The sequence below is a fragment of the Columba livia genome, chromosome 1 (genome assembly GCF_036013475.1).
Source record: "Columba livia isolate bColLiv1 breed racing homer chromosome 1, bColLiv1.pat.W.v2, whole genome shotgun sequence".
Taxonomy (NCBI): Eukaryota; Metazoa; Chordata; class Aves; order Columbiformes; family Columbidae; genus Columba; species Columba livia.
The window spans coordinates 174,854,825-174,875,135 of record NC_088602.1 but is presented as its reverse complement, the minus strand read 5'-3'; the positions used below and the strand labels follow the sequence as shown (position 1 = coordinate 174,875,135).

Here is a 20,311-nt window from a genome sequence, read left to right as displayed (position 1 = left end):
TAATTTGTGACCAGTTTATCTTAATGTTTCTGTTCTAGGTGGTTTGTGCTTGTGTCACTTGCAAAACAATTTATTATGCACCAAGAGTAGAAGAGTGCAACAATGCTGTGGGTAGCTGCTCACTGGCAGTGGTGTGTATTTGAAGAGAAGCTAGTGATGTGTCAATGAAACATTGTGAAGCCTGGCTGAGAGTGAAGTCAAGTTGTGGAGAAAACTGTGAGCTTTTTGTGCAACTGGAGAAAATGTTTCAACTGCTAGGAATGCAGTCATGGATGGCTTGATGTATTTGAGTCTGGGAGATACTACTTGGTGTGTTGGCAGATGCTTGTGTACAAATTTATTAGGAATGTATCTGTTGGAGGTAAAAGCTCTTTACCAGTATCAGTGTCCAAGAGTTATTTTAATAAGATTGCAGTATTCATTTAACATGATTGAAGCAGTAAAACGACCAGATTAGGTTGTGGATATGGTCCTCTAAATCCCTGCTCTCAGGGCTGAGTAGATGTGGAGGTGGTTTCCTGGAATCTAAAGATTCCAGTACAGTGCTCTTTTCCTACGTGAAAGGGTTAGGCCAGATTAGGGCCTGAGGTTTGTCTGATTTTAGGTGCTCTGTCAGAGTTCTTCATTTCTGCAGGAGTAAGTGTATCTGCTGAAGCAAGTGATAAACTATTCCATTATGTCTCGTTTCTGTGCACTTAAAGGGCTTCTTTTTATGCCTTTTGTCAGATACCAGCCAGCATCTCAATTAACAGTTCTCTTGAGATCATCTGGATGCAGTATCTTCTAGAAATGTACCAAAGTTGTTTTTGTGTAGTTATTTTTAAGATATCTGTGTATTGCTGTAAAATACTGTGCAAAATGAGTAAATTGCAATCTTGATTTTGTGACATTATGGTGATCATAATGCATCAATTTCAGATGTCTGTGGCATAATTTGACGGATGTCAAATTAGTTCCAAGTTCTGTGCATTAACAAAACTGAGTTGTATGTCATACTTCAGTGCATGGTTTTGGTAAATATGTTTTGTCTTTGCTTTTTTTTTTTTTTTTCTTTGCAAATTGCCATTATTTTCAGCAGGTTTTATCATCTGAGTAGGGTGGTGGTCATTAAGGAGAGAAGGAAACCAAGCAGGTCACAGTTTGTGAAGGAAGGCATGGAACGCAGTAGATATTTTTGCCTTTGGAATTGCATATTCCTGGGTGTTAGTCTAAATGCTGTGCCTCAAGTGCAAACACTGGTCTGAGTTTGTGATGTGAGGCATTGTGAGTATAGCATTGAAAGAGAGGCTCAAAAATTTGCCCAGGATGGTGACAGACCATTATTGCCAGAACTTTGAACATTATTCTGGTTACTATCATATTGAATGCAAAGGGCTTGCTTTATATTATATAATAGATATACCTCCTTTCTCTGTGTCCTCCTTCAGTTTGCACTTGCCTGCTTCCTTTCGCATTTTTTATGATAATTAGCTGTTGTCACTGTGAGTTCTTGGACCTGGGAAAGAAGGATAGCAGCAGTGGGGTACCTACAAGAGGTTTGGGGGTGAAAGATGTATTTTGGTTTTGTCCTACTGTATAGAGCCATGTCTGCTAGCTGTCCAAGAATGAAGGTCCTTTGAGTCCAGCTGGTTTACTGGCTTGTAGTCTTCTGAATCTGAGCCAAGTCCTCCAGCATAGCTTCCTCCCAATAGCTGTGTGTAGGGGAGCTGTTGGAACACTGTCTTTCTTGTCTGTCTTTTTTCAGGAGCAGGGAAAATGAGTGACCATAGTGTGTGGAACAATAATTGTTGAGAGTCTACAGTTATCCTGTGGTGTGAGCTGTTTGGTAGAGAGGGGTGGTTTTGGAATGACTGAGACGACTTCTAAGGCAGAAAGTGTGAAAGGTGTGGGGAACTTTTGAGTTTAATTTAGTAGCCTTTGTGGCAGGAGAAATGGAAGACTTGATGCTCTGAGACAGAACACAGAGTTTCAGAGGAACTTGAAAAATGTGGGTTTGGATTTACCCCGTAGGTGCTTCTAAACTGTGTTTGATCAGACTGTTAATCCTTTTTTCCCTATGCCCACTTGAAAGGACAATAGCTCTGTCCAGAAGCAACTAGTTCAAAATGAACAAATTTATTGTCAGGGTCGACTATATGTTCAGAAGTTAATTCAATATGGTCCAAGGTGCCAAGTCACGTTAAAAACCAGTGAGATAATAAAAAACAAGTGTAGGTCAACAAGTGAAATTAATACAAGATAACATTTCTGTGTTAACAACACTTTGAAATTAAGCTCCACATCCTCTGATCTTCACTGCTAAAGCAATGCAGGAGTTTGTCTTTTTCCTCACCAGTACCAGCAAGGTAGTAAAAGTGGGGCTGCCTTGCTGTCATTCTTAGCAAATACAGTAAGTACTAAGCTTCCAAACTAACTTCAGTGCCTCTATGTTGGATGCCACAGCCTCGAGCCTTTCCTTCCCTTGCAGCTGCCTGGCTGACAGTTTTATTAGCTGGTAGTGACCCCAGGATCCAGCTGTTTTCTTGGAGAGTTAAACTCCACAGCCATTTCCAGTAAAACAAGAAAAACTGTTTTGCTTGTTACCTTGTACATTGTGTGCTTGTCTCTCAGTACATATAAATTGAGAAAGGAACGATCCTTTAGATTGTGAAGACTCAAGAGTGGTTTTTCTATCTAAAAACACTTGTGGGTTTCTGTAATACAGTAATATGGGAATTAGATTATCTAAGTAATAAAGTGTAAAGCAAGTTTTTATCTGAGTGGCGTGACTTCGTTTGGATTTTGGACTATCTTATTTCAGAATAATAGTCTTAATTGAGAGCTTAGTATTGTGCTAGCTTGGACAGAATTTCTGCTTACCTATATGTGATTTCCCACCTGTTCCCTTCCCCCTGAGTTCTGTGCAGTTGACTTAATGCCTGTGCTTATTTTGATATGAAACTTGCTCTTAATTCAGAATAATTTTCAAAATCTTATGAGATAAAACAAAAATATTTCTTTCCCGCACTGTAATCACTAAGCTGCCTGTAAAACTTCTGATGTTTCAATAAGATCATGACCATACAGTCTTAAATCATTTCAGTCTCAAAAGTCTGACATACTTGTAGTGAATAGTGGTGTATATTTGAAAATTTAAATTTTGCTTTCTTGATTTTAGTCTTATTTTGATAAAAAATTAATTTGTTTTTTTTTTTTTTTTTCCTTCAGGGTTTCAGTTTGACTTCAGCTCTCAAAAATTAGTATTTACTAATCCTACAGAGATCCTTTTAGTCTCATGTAGCTTTGCTAGAATCCATTTTAATGAAAAGCAGATGTATAGAGAATTAAAGTTCAGTATGGAAGAAACTAAAGTTTATACGGAGGCATTACATTCTAATGTAGTCTTAACATAATCAGTTTGTGATTGACTTTCAGGTGCTCTTTTTTATTTTACATTGCCTCATACATTGATTTCCACATATTTTGGTTTTATAGTTCTGATTTGTAGAGAGGTTGTCTGTGTACATTGTGTACAATGCTGAAGGACAGATACAAGATTTGGACCCTTCCTTGTAAGCCACAGCAACACCTATGACTTCTGATTCATAACGCTTGGCTCTGCAGTTGCAGTAGGAGATGCTACCCGTCACCCCTTTAATTCAGAAGGAATGAGAAAATAGTAGTAGTTTCCTGGAGATACATCTGTGTGTCTGTTAGTTCTGTTGTTGGCAACACTTCTAGTTCATGATTCTCACATTTTCTGTAGATGGTCCTTACTGCTGCTGTAGTCATTCTTGCCTCAAGTCATTGTGTTTTCTGCTCTGAGGCTGTTGCACACAGGTCCTTGTTCTCCTGCCCTCACTTTTGTCAGGGTTGGTGCAGAACCTAAGCTTGGTAGAACTTCAGCTTCATGTTGCATCTCACCCCTAGTGCTGATATCTCATTAGTAAGCAAGTTTTCTTGATTGGATAGTAATATTATGGGTGTCACCAGAGAGAATTAAAGAGAGTAGTTGGCAAGATCAACATGCAGAGAGCAGAAGCTGACAAAACAAGGGAGCTATGGCTTTCAGAGTAGTTACTGTATGTGTGGGCTGACTGTACTGTTTTTTGATAGAACATGGTAGGAATGCCTATAACACATCTTACAATACTCCTTCATCAGAATTTGATGTGTTCGTTGTTAATGTAGTATATTTGAGGGAGTTGAATTAGATTTAAAAGATTTGGTAATTTAAAGTCTTTCAAAATTAATTTCCCATTTCTGAGATGCTTTGTCTGAAAGCAGATGTTTTAAAAATAGGGAGAAACTAGATTAGCACATTCAGAGAGAGAAGTGGGAGGGTTAGTAGGAGAAAGAGTAAGTTCTCCGAGTTCTTATGGAGGTTTTTGGTAGGCTTGTCTTTTTTGTGTAACTTCCCTTTTGGAACAGAACATTAGCAAAGGAGAGATGCTGAATGTTGATTATGGGGCTAGGAAGACTGAACGATGCTGTAGCCCATAGCAATGAACTAGACTTTATTGGGACATCTATGGTTTCAGTATTTTGAACAAATGAGAGCATTTGACGAGTACAAGATTGTTATAATCCTCAAAACCATTGAAGTGGCCAAAAACATTTCCTGGGAAAGAAAGGAAATTTTACTATGTGCTGTGTGCATAGAGGTGCTTGGAGTCTGCCTGAAGGAGGGCATGACATGTCATTGGTTTTTATTTTACTATTTGCCTCCTATTATATTAAGGAAGGCACTTTAAGCTATAGAATGTGTCTGAGTGTAAACCCGAGCTTTGTGTAGAATAAAGATGCAGTAAGTAAGAAGGTTGCTTGTCTGTGAACTAAGCTGGCACTGATGGTCAAGCAGATGAACTGATGGTTCTGGGTAGTTGATTTTTATTATAAATCTTGGTGTTAAGTAAGGTGTAAGAGAGACTCTGGTTTTGAGGCTGAAGCAGAACAGTCATGCAAAACCCATTTCCATCACTAGATAAAAAACTGTCCTAAACCAGTATTTTGTTACTAGATTTTTGGAGATAGGTTATTAGCCCAACCAGATGAAGGTTTTCGCATTTTAAAATTCTGCTTTATATTGCTACCAAAACCAACCTTAAGTTTGTGACGTGGATGCAAAATACTGAAGTAAAATGAGGCATTTTATTTAACATTGTGGATTTAATACTTTTCTTCTGTTTATACAGCCTTGGCCCTTTGGTGAGTAAAGTGAAGGAGTATCAAGTGGAGACCATTGTAGATACCCTCTGTACAAACATGCTTTCAGATAAAGAACAGTTACGTGACATTTCAAGCATTGGCCTTAAAACTGTGATTGGAGAACTCCCCCCAGCTTCCAGTGGTAAGGCATTTTGTACTCAAGACTCTGTAGTTTTATAATTTCATTTCTAGTTAAAAGAAAAAAGGCAAAAGCTGGGTCTTTTAGTGAAGAGGATTCAGTTCATTTAACATTGGAACTAATTTCAATCAGAGGAGAAATGTATGGCACAAATACCCTTTTAGTTCCTTCTTCTCTGACTGTATTTCAGTGTTTTATTAGTTTAAACACTTTTTTTTTACTGAAGCATTGCATTAATGCGAAAAACAAATTTATAGTATATGAACTTCAGTGTAACAAATTTAGTGGAAAAGCTCCTATTTTAATAATTGTCTGGTGGAACATTTCTAGGTTGTAGTAATAGCTAAATCTCATTTTGCTTTTTGATTGATAGCATACTTTAAAATTGATTATAACTTGGGTATTTTTCTTTCATGATCTGATTTCTTGGCTCAGTTTCTAGTTAAGTGTTTTGGGAAGTACGTTGTGTTTCTAACAATTGCCTGCTAAATTACTGAAATGCTTACCTGCAGTTTTAAATGAAAGTACTCTTTCCTCCAGAAGAGATGGTAATGATGAATTAATTTTTTATTCAAGTGCTTTCCAGATGCCATAGTGTAGTATGTGAATGAGAATAAAGAAATGATTAAAAAGGCTTTGGAAGTGCAGTTTTTAGAGACTGAGGTTTTTTAAATTAAAAAAAAAGCTCTGATTTTAACATCCTTTATTGAAAGTCTGTATGTAAGTCTTGCTTGTATCAAGCAGTAGTGAGATGTGCAAACTTGAAATAACTAAATCAGTAAATCAGTTTAGGCTTTTATTATTTTCTTTGCCTACACACAAAAAAAGGAGATTTTTGCGGTGGAGGTAGAGCTCAAACAAAGCCAGCAAAATCTTTGAATATAATTAGTACTCCTGATACAAAAGGAACTTAGGTGTTATTTCTTGCTCTCAACTCAAACGTAGATTGTTGTCTTTTTTCTTAGCCTCTGTGGTAACTCCTTTGACAGTCTAATTGTTATATTTATTTTTAGTCATATAGTTAAGAATAAGCCATAAATATATGTGAACTATATTTAATATAGGTTGCAATGTTATTAATTTCACATCAAAATCCCCAAAGTGTGCTTAAAAAAAACTTAATAGAAATGAAGATGAGCACTAGCCATTGAGTAGCTCCTACTATGACATGAGTTTCTTATCTTCTTATAATTATCCTGAACAGCATTAGACAGTTGGGGGAAGAGGAAACTATGGAGTTGTGATGAAGAAATTTTAGTTGAATTTTAAAATACTTTGGGTATACCTCTTTTTCTCCTTTCTCAAATGTTTAGGCAGCATTTCAGGTGCTTATTATTTAAGTAATTTCTTGTGCAAAATAATTTTGTTTTGCTGTTTCATTATACAGCTGCTCTTTAGAGGTGACTCTAGCTACTTCTGTGCTTCCCCTTACATTTTTAGTTATTCCTTTATTTTTACCTATAGACCTTCTGTTTATTGCACTAGACTTGTCTTGGCTTTCATTTAGCATTGCTTGCCCTGCCAAAAGCAGTGTCCTTTCTGTTGTTTATACCTTATGGGACAATTAAAAAGTCTTCCTTCTCAGTATGTTTCTACGTAGGTAGTCTTGCAGCTCTAATGGAGAGTGTATGTTACATTAGCAAACAAACTGGCTGTTCAAGCTTGTTTTGTTGGGTGGGAAAAGCTTCTTTATGTTGAGATCAGGTTGTTTTCCACAGTCACAAACATGACAGCTGGTGTTAAAAACTGTATATTTGAAATTATGAAGATGTTGAGGTTTTGTTGTACTTTCAGGTTCTGCATTAGCAGCTAATGTTTGCAAAAAGATCACAGGGCGTCTTACTAGTGCTATAGCCAAGCAGGAAGATGTGTCTGTTCAACTGGAGGCACTGGATATCATGGCTGATATGCTGAGCAGGTAAACATCCTGCTTCCAAAACACTGATGAATGTTCATAAATACTCCTTAAAGCGTGAACTTTAATTTTCCAAATGTTAAATTTCAATTAATTTATGTGAAATAACATGATAAGCTGTTAAGTATAGGTGAAACTTCATATATTTAAAAAAAAAGTGAATGTATTGAAGATCAGTTGAGTGATAGATCAGTTGCTTTGTCTAATCTTCTGAGAACTGTATTTTTAAGCTTATTTTAATGTTTGTTGCTGTGAGGTTGTATTTTAAACTCATTACTTGTTTTTATAAGTTCCAAAAGCTTAGACTTAATTGGAATCTTGGTGGTGGTTTGGGAATATTTAAGGGAATTGTTGTGCAGTATGTGAACAAAGTTATGTAGATTCAATTGGTTTGAGTTTGTGTTTTGTCTGTTTTAAGGCAAGGAGGACTGCTTGTTAACTTCCATCCTTCAATTCTGACCTGTCTGCTCCCCCAGCTGACTAGCCCCAGACTTGCTGTGAGGAAAAGAACCATCATTGCTCTTGGTCACCTGGTTATGAGTTGTGGCAATATGGTTTTTGTTGACCTCATTGAACATCTGTTGACAGAGCTGTCTAAAAATGATTCCATGTCAACAACTAGGACCTATATACAATGTATTGCTGCTATCAGTAGGCAAGCGGGTCACAGAATAGGTAAGAAAAATATATAAATTATCCGTAACTGTAGAAGTTTTTAGATGAGAGTAATTACTTTGCTAATTTTTTTTCTCTTACCAGGTGAATATCTTGAGAAAATAATTCCTTTGGTTGTAAAGTTTTGTAATGTAGATGATGATGAACTAAGAGAATATTGCATTCAAGCCTTTGAATCCTTTGTTAGGAGGTAAGTTATTCTTCAGTACCTATTTCAGGTTTTCTTAAGATCTAATAGTGTGCTATTTGGTTGTAAGCTGTCAAGAGACAGTCTCCTTGGTATATTTTTGCAAGCTTTGAGCTGGAACTGTTCCTATCACTCTATTTTGTAACTTTAACTGTTAAGCTGTGTGTCATGTCTGTACTTCAGAAACTTTCTACTGTGCCATTGCTACGTATGCAAACAGGAGGGGAGAAGTACTCTGATAATATTTGTTGTCCAATAGTGAAGACAAATCAATATCCAAAGGCATGTCTTGGTCCTGTGCACCCTTCCAGTCTAGCAGATCCACTCACATTGTAGCATGGAGGATTTTGGTTTCTTCTCCTGAGTAGCAAGTGATAGGACAAGAGGAAATGGCCTCAAGTTGTGCCAGGGAAGGTTCAGGTTGGATATTAGGACCCATTTCTTCATGGAAGGGGTTGTCAGGCATTGTAACAGGCTGCCCAGGGAAGTGGTGGAGTCACCATCCCTGGAGATGTTTAAAAGACAGATAGATGAGGTTCTTAGGAACACGGTTTAGTGCTAGATTTAGGTTAGGGTTGGACGTGATGATCTTGAGGGTCTCTTCCAACCAAAATGATTCTGTGATATTATAGTAGCTTTGTTCTTTCTGAACTTCCTTTTTGAATTTCTGTAATGGTTTGGATAGAGTACAGTATGTGGCAAGAAGTCTTTTAGAAAGATTTTAATTCATCCAGGTAATTTGTCATTGATTTTGTATTATGCAGATGTCCTAAAGAAGTTTATCCTCATGTATCTACTATTATAAACATTTGTCTTAAATATCTTACCTATGATCCTAACTACAATTATGATGATGAAGATGAAGATGAAAATGCAATGGATGCTGATGGTGGTGATGATGATGATCAAGGTATATTCTCTTGATTTAAGGGAGGGGAAGAGCTTGTGAACCTGCAGTCATCAGAGAAAATTGATATGGGTGGTATTGCTACTAAATACCAGCATTTGAATGACTTGTATGCTTTTGTATTCATTTTTCTACTGGTTTTAATATTACTTATGAACTTCTTGGAATAAAACTATAGGATGTTGCTGGAGAGAAATATTCTAATGGTAAACATAAAGTACAAAACAAATATTTTAAAATACTTGAAAGGTGGAAGAAGGCAGAATCATGTAGGATGATATAACTAAAGTGAGAAGAACACAAATTAGTGAATTGAAAATACACATTCAGCACAGGAAAGGCTTATTACTACTTTCCACTGTAATATATTGTTATCTAATTCATAAAATCAGAATAGATTGAAAATTACAAAACACTCAGTATTATTTTTGTAGGATAAAAAATGTTTTAGACTGAAATCTGTAAGGTATTGTTAATATGATTGCAATATCTTGCCACATGTAAGGTTTGTGAAAACTTGGGTGCACAAGTTAGCTGAACCCAGAGTCTAACATTCTCATTACTTTAAAAGTGAATGAGCTGTATAGTTGTTGCTTTAGTGCTTAGAAAGTCAATTTGTATTCCTAATTGTGTATTTTTTGTTGTCAGTTTGGGGGGCAGGATATGGCTTGATTTGCTCCTAGAAAGAAACAAAACAATTTGTTGAATCTTGATCAGCTAGTAATTGTTGCTGCATTGTTGTTTGTGTTGTGAATAAAGAGCAATATGCTTTAAATCAGTAGTCAGGCTGTAAATGTGCTGGGAACTGCCTTGTCCCTTTTGCATTTTAAATTAATACCTGTGTAAGACTAGCATGAAAAAATTGGCAGAGAAAATAGTTAACCTTACGATTTAGGCAGTTTAGAAGGTTTTGTGTGTGTGGTTTTTAACATACTTCTGAACCTATTTCTTTGGTGTGCCTTACACAAAGAACCTAATGTGTTTTTATTATTAATAACTGTTTAAAGTAAAACTTGATGCTTTGATTGTCTAGACTTGAACATATGCATAATTTATTTTTGAAGGGAGTGACGATGAATATAGTGACGATGATGACATGAGCTGGAAAGTGAGGCGTGCGGCTGCTAAATGTCTGGATGCTGTGGTTAGCACGCGACATGAAATGCTTCCAGAATTCTACAAAACTGTATCTCCTGCGTTAATAGCCAGATTCAAAGAACGTGAAGAGAATGTTAAAGCAGATGTTTTTCATGCGTATCTTTCTCTTTTAAAACAAACTCGACCTGTGCAAAGTTGGCTTTGTGACCCTGATGCAATGGAACAAGGAGAGACACCTTTGACAATGCTTCAGAGTCAGGTTATTTGTCAAGATTTTTATTATTTTTGAGAAGACGCACTGAAGTTGTGCCCTTTTCATAATGGTAGTTCTTGAAATATGCTATATCATGCTTTCTTCACACACACTACAATTTGTTACCGTAGTAGTAAGATAGAGAGCAAGCCAGGTAAACTGGCCCAGAAGAGTGAAGCAGTCTTAGAAACTGAAATTATGAACTCATGCAAATGTACTTATCTGACTTTAATTGTTTGCTGTCACCTGTAGAAGTTGCATGTCCTATGTGGCTTAGCTAAATTACCAAAGTAAAATAGTTCTTTTGTGCACTCCATAATGCAAGACGTAAGCTATAATGATCGAGATAAAACTTGATTTGCTGCAATGGATTTTGTTTGCAGAATAAAAAGGGTAGCACTGAAAAACTTCGGAAGTGAATTATTTGGATGACTTTTCAATTGTTGCTCTCTCCAGTTTTATTAATACAAATCTAGTTTTGTTTTGTTTCTTTTCACCTTTTAAAGTTAAATTACTATTTATTTTTTTGGATAGCAGTTCTTTTGAATCTTCATTTCCCTGTGTTTATAACTTCCCTAGTTCTGTAGAGAAATCAGAGGGGTGGGGACACACATTTTTCTTTATATCCTCCCCAGTGCTCATAGATGAAAGAAATGTCAGCTACTGAATCAATTAACAGATGTCTGATGATTGCAGGTCCCCAACATAGTTAAAGCCTTGCACAAACAGATGAAGGAGAAAAGTGTGAAGACTCGTCAGTGTTGCTTTAACATGCTGACTGAGCTAGTGAATGTATTGCCTGGAGCCCTAACACAACATGTTCCTGTACTTGTACCAGGTATGAGAAACATATTATTAACTTAAAGATTTATTAGTAAATTGGATATGAAGTTTTGAAATCTTTAAATCTTGACTGTGCTTTTTGCAAACGCTTTGAAGTGTTGCTTCTATTTAAAGAAACTGGCAAAATCATCAGCTACTCTGTAGATCCATATAAATATTTTAGTAAGGTATTTTCATTAATCTTGAAAACAAGGGTTGGCTCTGAGATTTTTTTTTTTTTCCCTCTATATCTAGAAAAAGAGTTAATGTGCTTCTTAATTGCAAGATCAAACTGCCTTCTTTCTCATCTCAGAGTGAAATATTGTCCATATTTTAGCTTTTGGGACCTAAAATGTAGAATTTTGAAGTAAAAAGGAAAAGTAAGTTTGGAAAAGTTAAAGGTTCAGAATCCTATTATAATTAAGAAAATACATTGCAAACCATCCAAAGGCCCATGTCCTCTGCGTAGAAGAAGTTTGAAATCTGATTGAACAAAAAGGTGAAAGGGGCTTGGAGCATTCAAGAAAGGCTGGAAGCAGGAAAACATAAACTGAGTAAAGCTGCCTTCTTTCAGAGATTCTGAAGTGTTCTAACAGAGTATAAATACCTATCCTGAAAATACATTGTGTTGTTGTTTTTTTTTTCTTCCAGGAATAATTTTTTCTCTGAATGACAAATCGAGTTCTTCTAATCTGAAGATAGATGCTTTGTCCTGTTTGTATGTGATCCTCTGCAATCATTCTCCTCAGGTCTTCCATCCTCATGTTCAAGCATTGGTACCTCCCGTTGTAGCTTGTGTTGGAGACCTGTTTTACAAGATAACATCAGAGGCACTTTTGGTTACCCAACAACTTGTGAAAGTCATTCGTCCTTTAGACCAGCCTTCTTCCTTTGATGCTTCTCCTTACATCAAAGATTTGTTTACTTGTACAATCAAGAGATTAAAGGCTGCTGACATTGATCAGGAGGTGAAAGAAAGGGCAATATCTTGCATGGGTCAAATAATTTGTAGCCTTGGTGACAGCCTAGGCACAGACCTACCTAGTACACTTCAGATCTTCCTAGAGAGACTGAAGAACGAGATCACTCGTTTGACTACAGTGAAGGCCATGACATTGATTGCTGGTTCTCCTTTGAAGATAGATTTGAGACCAATCCTTGGGGAAGGAGTTCCCATTCTTGCTTCTTTTTTGAGAAAGAACCAACGAGCTTTGAAACTAGGCACTCTTTCTGCTCTAGATATTTTAATAAAGAATTACAGTGACAGCTTGACAGCTGCCATGATTGATGCTGTCCTGGATGAGCTTCCACCTCTTATTAGTGAAAGTGATATGCATGTATCACAGATGGCCATCAGTTTTCTGACAACGCTGGCTAAAGTATATCCTTCCTCCCTGTCAAAGATTAGTGGGTCCATTCTCAATGAACTTATTGGGCTGGTGAGATCCCCTCTACTTCAGGGTGGAGCACTTAGTGCCATGCTAGAATTTTTCCAAGCTTTGGTTGTGACTGCTACAAATAATTTAGGATATATGGACTTACTGCGCATGTTAACGGGTCCAGTGTACTCACAGAGCACAGCACTTACTCACAAGCAGTCTTATTATTCCATTGCCAAATGTGTTGCTGCACTTACTCGAGCCTGCCCTAAGGAAGGACCAGCTGTTGTAGGTCAGTTCATTCAAGATGTCAAGAACTCCAGGTCCACGGATTCCATTCGGCTTTTGGCTTTGCTTTCTCTTGGGGAAGTTGGGCATCACATTGACTTAAGTGGACAAATTGAGCTGAAGTCTGTAATACTAGAAGCTTTCTCTTCTCCTAGTGAAGAAGTCAAATCGGCAGCATCTTATGCATTAGGCAGTATTAGTGTTGGCAATCTTCCTGAGTATCTGCCATTTGTCTTACAAGAAATAACCAGTCAGCCGAAGAGGCAATACCTCCTTCTTCATTCCTTGAAAGAAATAATTAGCTCTGCATCAGTCGTTGGTCTCAAACCATATGTTGAGAACATCTGGGCCTTACTCCTGAAACACTGTGAATGTGCAGAAGAGGGTACAAGGAATGTTGTTGCTGAGTGCTTGGGCAAGCTTACGTTAATAGACCCAGAGACTCTGCTTCCACGGCTCAAGGGATACTTGGCATCGGGTGAGTAGTAGTACCTCAGGTACATATTACAAACGGCCTTATGCTATCTATTAATAAATGGACTTAGTTTTGCAAATTATTTGCTTAAGTTTTGTGATACTCTTGAAACTTCAGTTTCCTTCACTCCAACCATGTGAAGCTTAGATGGTTCCATTTTTATTAGAAGTTAGTCATACATAACGTGAATTAATTTTATGTTCTGCTTTCAGACTGTGGCACTTCAATTAATGATGTGTTTACCTAAGAGTTACAGACTTAAAGGGGAAGGAGCATGGGTGACAAGGGAGCAGCACTACTTTACAAACTAGTTGCAATATGTTGACATTTTGATGTAAATTAAAGCATTCCTAATTTTCAGATAGAATTCTGGAATATTTAAAGATTAGGAAGTACCGTTTTGGATAATTCGTTAATCACTTTCATATCAAAAATATTGACATATTTTCTTCATTTGTGTTTGCCTAAAAGAAGAGAGTGCTTTGTAGGCCTATGTAGTGAATTAAAGATAATCTGCCCTAATAAGCTCATTATTTGAATTTTCTGGAGCAGATAATTTTAAATGTTTGTTAAAAATATTATGGTCTCTGCTCTCCTGTTTAAAATGTAACACAAGTACATTTATGGAGAAAACATTTCTTTGCTAGTAACAAGTAACATTTCTTCTTTAGTGTTCTTAACAGTATTAGAAGTTAAAAAGAATTGAATAGAACAGGATTTTAAATTCTGTGGTTGTATTGTTTTAATGTTACATATTTATGCTTCTGTTTTATCTTAGGGTCCTCCTATGCACGAAGTTCGGTGGTTACTGCTGTCAAGTTCACTATTTCTGATCATCCACAACCCATAGACCCACTCTTGAAGAACTGCATAGGTAAGTTCTCTACTTGAGTAACAGCTTCTATGTTTTCAAGTGATAGATTTGCACTTAATGTTGTGTTTTGATAAAAGATATTTTGCAGGTACCAGAATTAACTGCTAACAGAAGCTTTTAGAAGGGTTTTAAAATGTTTCTGTACTAGCCAATTATTCCTATTAATTCTAGCTTGTTAGAATTCTCGTCAGTAAACTTGTGTGATAAAAATGATATGTATTGTAGCTGTGATGGGCAAAGAATAAAAGGAGGCTTTTAGGAAGGCAGTACCCAAAAGCTGGTTTCCTTTCCCATGCTCTTGTCAAATTATATCAGTTTGATGTAGTAAGGTACTGTCTTTACCCAGAATGGTGGTCTTGGAAATATTTAACATTCAGTCATTTAAACTATGCATGCACATGTGAATTCTGAGTATTACCAGGTGGCAAATTGTAAATTTAGGTCCTTAGGATTGTGTAACGCTTTGTGATCTGTAAGTTATTGGAAGCGTGTATATTTTTACAGGGATAAGGTAATCAGAGCTTTCACTATAGCAACAGTGTGATGAAGAGTTTTGCAGTGCTGTGGTTTTTTGATCTTTTTTCGTTCGTATGACAAAGTGTTATAGATTTGTTTAATATGCTATGGTGAATGTTTTATAGTGGCTCAGTAACAGGTTTAAAGATCTGTTTAAAAAAGCACATGCTACTAAAACTAGTAAGGCAAAAAAAAAAAATTTGAAAACACCCAGTTTTATAGAGTGAAAGGTTTTTATTTATGGAGCAGTGGTGTCAGTCACTAAGCTTCAATTTTTTAATAATATGTTAAAGAATTGACTGTGCTTGTGGGTTTTAACCCTGCTGTCCCACCCACTGAGGCTGCCTTGCCTCTTCAGTTTCTAGAAATAGTTATTGATTATCCAGTCAAAGAATCTAGTTGTTAACAAATCTCAGTCATCTTTAGTTTTGTTACTTGTACACATAAGACAAACACCTGGGTAATGTTGATGTTCACGCCCTTTTGTTTTTCTCCTTTCAAAAATTACTCTCTTGGAAGTTGCTAGTAAAACTTCACAAACATTGGGGGAACTGTGATTTCTTGCTGCAGACCTTTATTTTTGTAAGGCTGTTTTATAGAACTATAGACATCCTAAATTGAAAATGCCCAGGTTTTTGATGGGGTGGTGTGAGGGAGGTGTTGCTACATTAATATATACCAAATGGGTTTGTCTTCTGGTAATTTAGGAATTCTCAATATATGCCAATTTCAGGTTTAAAAATCAATATACTGATAGTTTTCATAAGAGGTGTGAATGGATCTGTAATGGAGAAAAGGGAAGACTGTGTTACATATGATTTTTATTAGTTTCCATGCTGTACCTTTACAAAACAGTTGAAATATCATTAAGTGATAGCCATTTATTTTGGTGGTGTTTTTTCTAGTTCTGTTTCATTACCTGAAATACCATATATCTCAGTTATATAATACTTTTGATATGATTATAATGAAATAGATTTGTTTGTGTAATCATGCGAAAACAGCAGGTATGTTACATCAGAACAAGTCCTGAGCTAAATACATTCTTTTGAAAGGTTAAAACTAAGCAAAGATACTTTTAAAGTAGCAAATTAAAAAGGTCTTCATAGATTGATTTTATTTTTGTACATGATTGCAGGTGATTTTCTGAAAACATTGGAGGACCCAGATCTCAATGTCAGGAGAGTAGCCCTAGTGACATTTAATTCAGCTGCTCACAATAAACCATCGCTAATAAGGGACCTCTTAGATACTGTTCTTCCTCATCTTTACAATGAAACAAAAGTCAGAAAGGAATTAATCAGAGAGGTATGTTAATTAAGAAAAACAGTGCTAGATACACAAGTAGGTTCTTTGTTTTTCTAGGTATATTGCTTTTGAACTTTGCTTTTTATTTGCTGACAGGTGGAAATGGGACCATTTAAGCATACAGTTGACGATGGGTTGGACATAAGGAAAGCAGCTTTTGAGTGCATGTATACCCTTTTGGATAGCTGTTTGGATAGACTAGATATATTTGAATTCTTAAACCATGTTGAAGATGGCCTGAAGGATCACTATGATATTAAGGTTAGCTGTCATTTTTCTCTGGGTAAGCAGTGACTTAGTAAAAATATTTGAAATGGTGAATAGACTGAAATGGTAAAAATATTACCTAATATGCTTAAGTACTTCACTGTATTTGCCATTTTCTTTGAGGTGTGGCTGTTCAAAAGGTTACACTGTGTTGTAGGAAATCTCTCCATATATGTGCTGAGCATAACTGATTGTTGAATTGGTTTTGTCTCAACCCAGATGTTAACCTTTTTAATGTTGGTGAGGTTGTCCACCCTTTGTCCGAGCGCGGTGCTGCAGAGACTGGATAGGCTTGTTGAGCCTTTACGTGCTACATGTACAACTAAGGTATTGTTTTAAATTTAATTCTTTTGTGTTGTCTTGTAGAAGTTTAAATGAACTCATGTGTGATTAATTCTTCAGAGATTCTAAGTGTGTTTCTGCAGCATTTCCTGACTGATAGTTCATAAGCTGCAATAGAGCAATATAAATTTGTGGGCCCTTATATGTGTTAAATTTGTTTAAATTACAAATGGAAGAGTAGACTTGTTAGCTTCTTTTTAAAAATCCTCTGTTTCTTTGATGCATTTCTTTCGTTCATTAAAAATCTAGCTGCCACTTGGGCAACTTGTCTCATTTCATTATAAATACTGAAACTGGAATACTGAGAGTTTTTCAGACTTCTAATGATTACATTGTTGCAGAGAAACATTTGGGTGACAAAGGATGGAGTCAGTGTAAAGCAGTGGTTTTGGTTTTCCTTTCTTAATTTATATTAAAAGATTCTTGAGTCTTGGCACAGTCTTCTTCCATTCCTGCTCTTGTCTTGATGCACCTGCATGCTCTGACAGTCATTCGATGCCTGATTTACCTTTTCCATTACTGTAATCTGTTGTATTTCCCATCAAGAAATTTGTCTGCTTTTAATGATAATTAGTTTGTATCACTGAAACAGCTTTGAGAATTATTACAGAAGGATAAGCAGTTATTCTAATGAAGGTCAACTTTTAAAACATCTCTGTTCTCTAGAAGGTGGAAGTATTGTGGTAATATCCTTTTAATGTTGTTTACTGACCCTACTAGCTGGAGGCTGGCTGTTATAATTGTTTTGATTTGGTAATTGACTTGGGAGCTTACAACCTTTTTCTGCTTACCATGCAGTATTCAAGTTTCAGTCCTACTTGTAAGCTGCTGGTAAAAAGTCTGCTAAAAGTAGATGTTTGGAGAGGTTTTGTACTTCTATTTTTTTTCAGTTTAGAGCTTAGGCCATTTTGAAAGCTGTGCAAAGTGGTAGTGTGGAAGGAAACAGGTCTTTGGAAGCTGTAAATTTTTAAGGTCAGTGTAGAGGAAGGGTTAAGCAAAAGTTGCAAACATTTTCATTATCTTCCCCCAGGTAAAGGCGAACTCAGTGAAACAGGAGTTTGAGAAGCAAGATGAACTGAAACGATCTGCTATGAGGGCAGTAGCAGCGCTTCTAACCATTCCAGAAGCAGAGAAGAGTCCATTAATGAGTGAATTTCAGTCCCAGATAAGCTCTAACCCTGAGCTGGCAGCCATCTTTGAAAGTATCCAGAAAGATTCATCATCCACTAACTTGGAATCAATGGACACTAGTTAGATGTTTGTCCAAAATGGGGACCATTATGTTGAACCATATGATGCACTGAATTGACAGGTTATGAGTAAGAAACAGGAAAACTATCTAATCTACACATTGTTCCACTTTATTTACCTTTATGGAGACAGTTGGCTTTTCCCATTGTTGCTTTTCTAGCGTTTATTCCAGAAATGTAATTCCATAATCCAGAGTTAGTTAACCACTCTTGTTTTAGTGGATTTGGCCACATTTGGGAATTAAAGTTGACGCATGGTGTATGGAAATAGGTTCCAACATCCATTTGCCCTGTAATGTTTAGGATTAAAATGTCAAAATTTTGTGACCATGATTTTTTTTTTTTTGCTTTTATTCACTCTTTCTACTTTTAAGCAAAAAAGGGAGGGAGGTGGGAATCAAGCATCCAGGTGCACCATGTTTTTGTATAACTTTTTATTCTTTTTTGTTTCAGCTTCATAAATTGGTTTGGCTGGCAGATGAATTCTGTGTAAGATTTATTATATTAAAGAGAGAGTTTGGGCACAGTTCAAAAAAAAAAGCAGACATTAATGTCATTTTTAAAGGTGTGGGGATTAGAAAACAAATATCCCTGTTGTGCACACTAATTTTGCATGAGTAAGTTTACAAATATATATTGTCTGTAAACCAGCATGTGTAGTTTATTCGTAATGCAACTTAAAATAAGTTCTACTGGATCAGTGCAGTTTGCAGGTATTATGACATACAGACCGTTCATACAGGAAGGGGTGAATGGAAGCTGGTTGTCTTGACGTGGCTTTTTTAAATGCCAGAAGTATGACCCTGCAGATGTTCTTACAGCAAAAGCGACAACTCCTGCAGTTTTCATGGTTTTTCATACTCAAAGGCTGGATCCCCTGGAACTGAGGTGGACAAACCAGAAGATCGGAGGGAAATAGGATGAGATGGAGGTAAAATAAGCAGAGAACAGCAATAGCTGCTTAGTGGCTGCTGACCTTTGGAGTCAACTTTTGTTATAAACATAGAAAATGAGGTTTCTTCAGTGGCTTCTACCTCCTATTCTTCATCTAACAGCTTTTGTTAAGGCACTGATAATATGGTGTTACTGAGACAAATATTGCCAGGCCTTTGTTTGTGCCTGTCAAAATGTTTTTTGGCATGTGGAACCACCACTAGATTGCAGTGCTGCAAGTGTCATTCAGTGTTCTGGTCAGAGAGGAAATAGGGAATGGCCTTAAGGCTGGAGAGAGAGAGAAAAAGCAGACAGAGAAATGAAAAAAATCTGCCGTGAATATGCTGAAGTAGTCTAAAAGTGGACTAGAGGGTGATAGCTGGCACTGCCGCAGTGAACTGGATTTGGGCATTTAATAGCAAAGGATGGGGAACCGCTGCCTCAAATTGAGCCTCGTCATTACTAGGTTAATACAGTTGCTTAGTTGTCATTTTTAGTCAGATCTGAATTTGATTTTTCTCTAGTTAACTGGTATTTTTTAGATAGTTTGATATTTTGGAAACCTGTTACATGGATTCGTGGCATAAGCTGCTACATGACTAAACAAACATACGCTTTTATGACCTCAGAGACAGTTTCCTGTGAGCATTTGGGGTCAGGGGCAAATTTTTCACCTTACACACCTGCAGCTTGGGAAAAGTAGGGGAGATATTGGTGCATTTTACTTTACTAAAAGGACCTGAACGAAGAGATTTACGAACTCATTCAGTAGTAACAATTTTAATGCTGTAGAATTTTTTGAAATTGTAGCTTTTTCTGTCTCCAAAGTCTTCATACTAATGTAACAATTGTCTTCTGGAAGTAGAAATAAATGAGATTAAATGTACCAACATATCTAAATGTCATGAAAAAGAATGAGATGACTCTAGAGAGAAACCATATGGTAGAAAAAGCACTGTGAATTATCTGCATTTTATCTTGCTGTATAACTCATCTACTTCAATTACAGCAATATACAGGCCTCCTAATTAAGAATCTGTTGTGCTAATTAGTTGTCAAACTAATCTTAGAACTTTTGTGTTCAGTTTTCAGCGTGCATTAAAATGTTTTACAGCCCCAAAGCTAGGTGTGAGAATGGTATGAGAAACATGAAATATGAGGCTAAAATATGTAAATGGAGTAGGTGACAACGGTAAGTAAACAGAACACTTGTATTCGTAGTTGAGAGATTTGTGTCTTTATGTGCTTCCATAAAGCCTAATGTGGTGGATGCAAATAATCTTCACTTTGTTTTACAGTACATTACAGTGGAGCAAGCTTAAGGACAGAAGGATGGGCTATATTACATAGTGAATGCTTTCTTCCAAGAGAGTAATTTTCACTTTGACCACTGATGAAGCAGATGGGAACATAAGAACTAAGTCTTTCCTGTAAATTACAGAAATTCTGAGTGTGGTTCCCTCCAAGTAGCAGTTATTTCAGCGACACAGGAAGAC

At 36.5% G+C, this 20,311-nt stretch overlaps 1 protein-coding gene across 1 annotated transcript in view; it reads left to right on the top strand.

Moving 5' to 3' along the window:
- Nucleotides 1-19,701, top strand: part of CAND1 (cullin associated and neddylation dissociated 1) — a 28,305-nt gene extending 8,604 nt beyond the window's left edge. Inside the window, exons 3-15 of the mRNA XM_065048464.1 lie at nt 5,175-5,329; nt 7,121-7,244; nt 7,660-7,916; nt 8,001-8,106; nt 8,868-9,013; nt 10,075-10,367; nt 11,058-11,199; nt 11,835-13,328; nt 14,104-14,199; nt 15,854-16,023; nt 16,120-16,284; nt 16,510-16,617; nt 17,663-19,701. Coding sequence (XP_064904536.1) covers nt 5,175-5,329; nt 7,121-7,244; nt 7,660-7,916; nt 8,001-8,106; nt 8,868-9,013; nt 10,075-10,367; nt 11,058-11,199; nt 11,835-13,328; nt 14,104-14,199; nt 15,854-16,023; nt 16,120-16,284; nt 16,510-16,617; nt 17,663-17,887 — 3,481 coding nt within the window. The 3' untranslated portion in view covers nt 17,888-19,701. The remainder of the gene's footprint in view (nt 1-5,174; nt 5,330-7,120; nt 7,245-7,659; nt 7,917-8,000; nt 8,107-8,867; nt 9,014-10,074; nt 10,368-11,057; nt 11,200-11,834; nt 13,329-14,103; nt 14,200-15,853; nt 16,024-16,119; nt 16,285-16,509; nt 16,618-17,662) is intronic.
- Nucleotides 19,702-20,311: the final 610 nt, after the last annotated feature.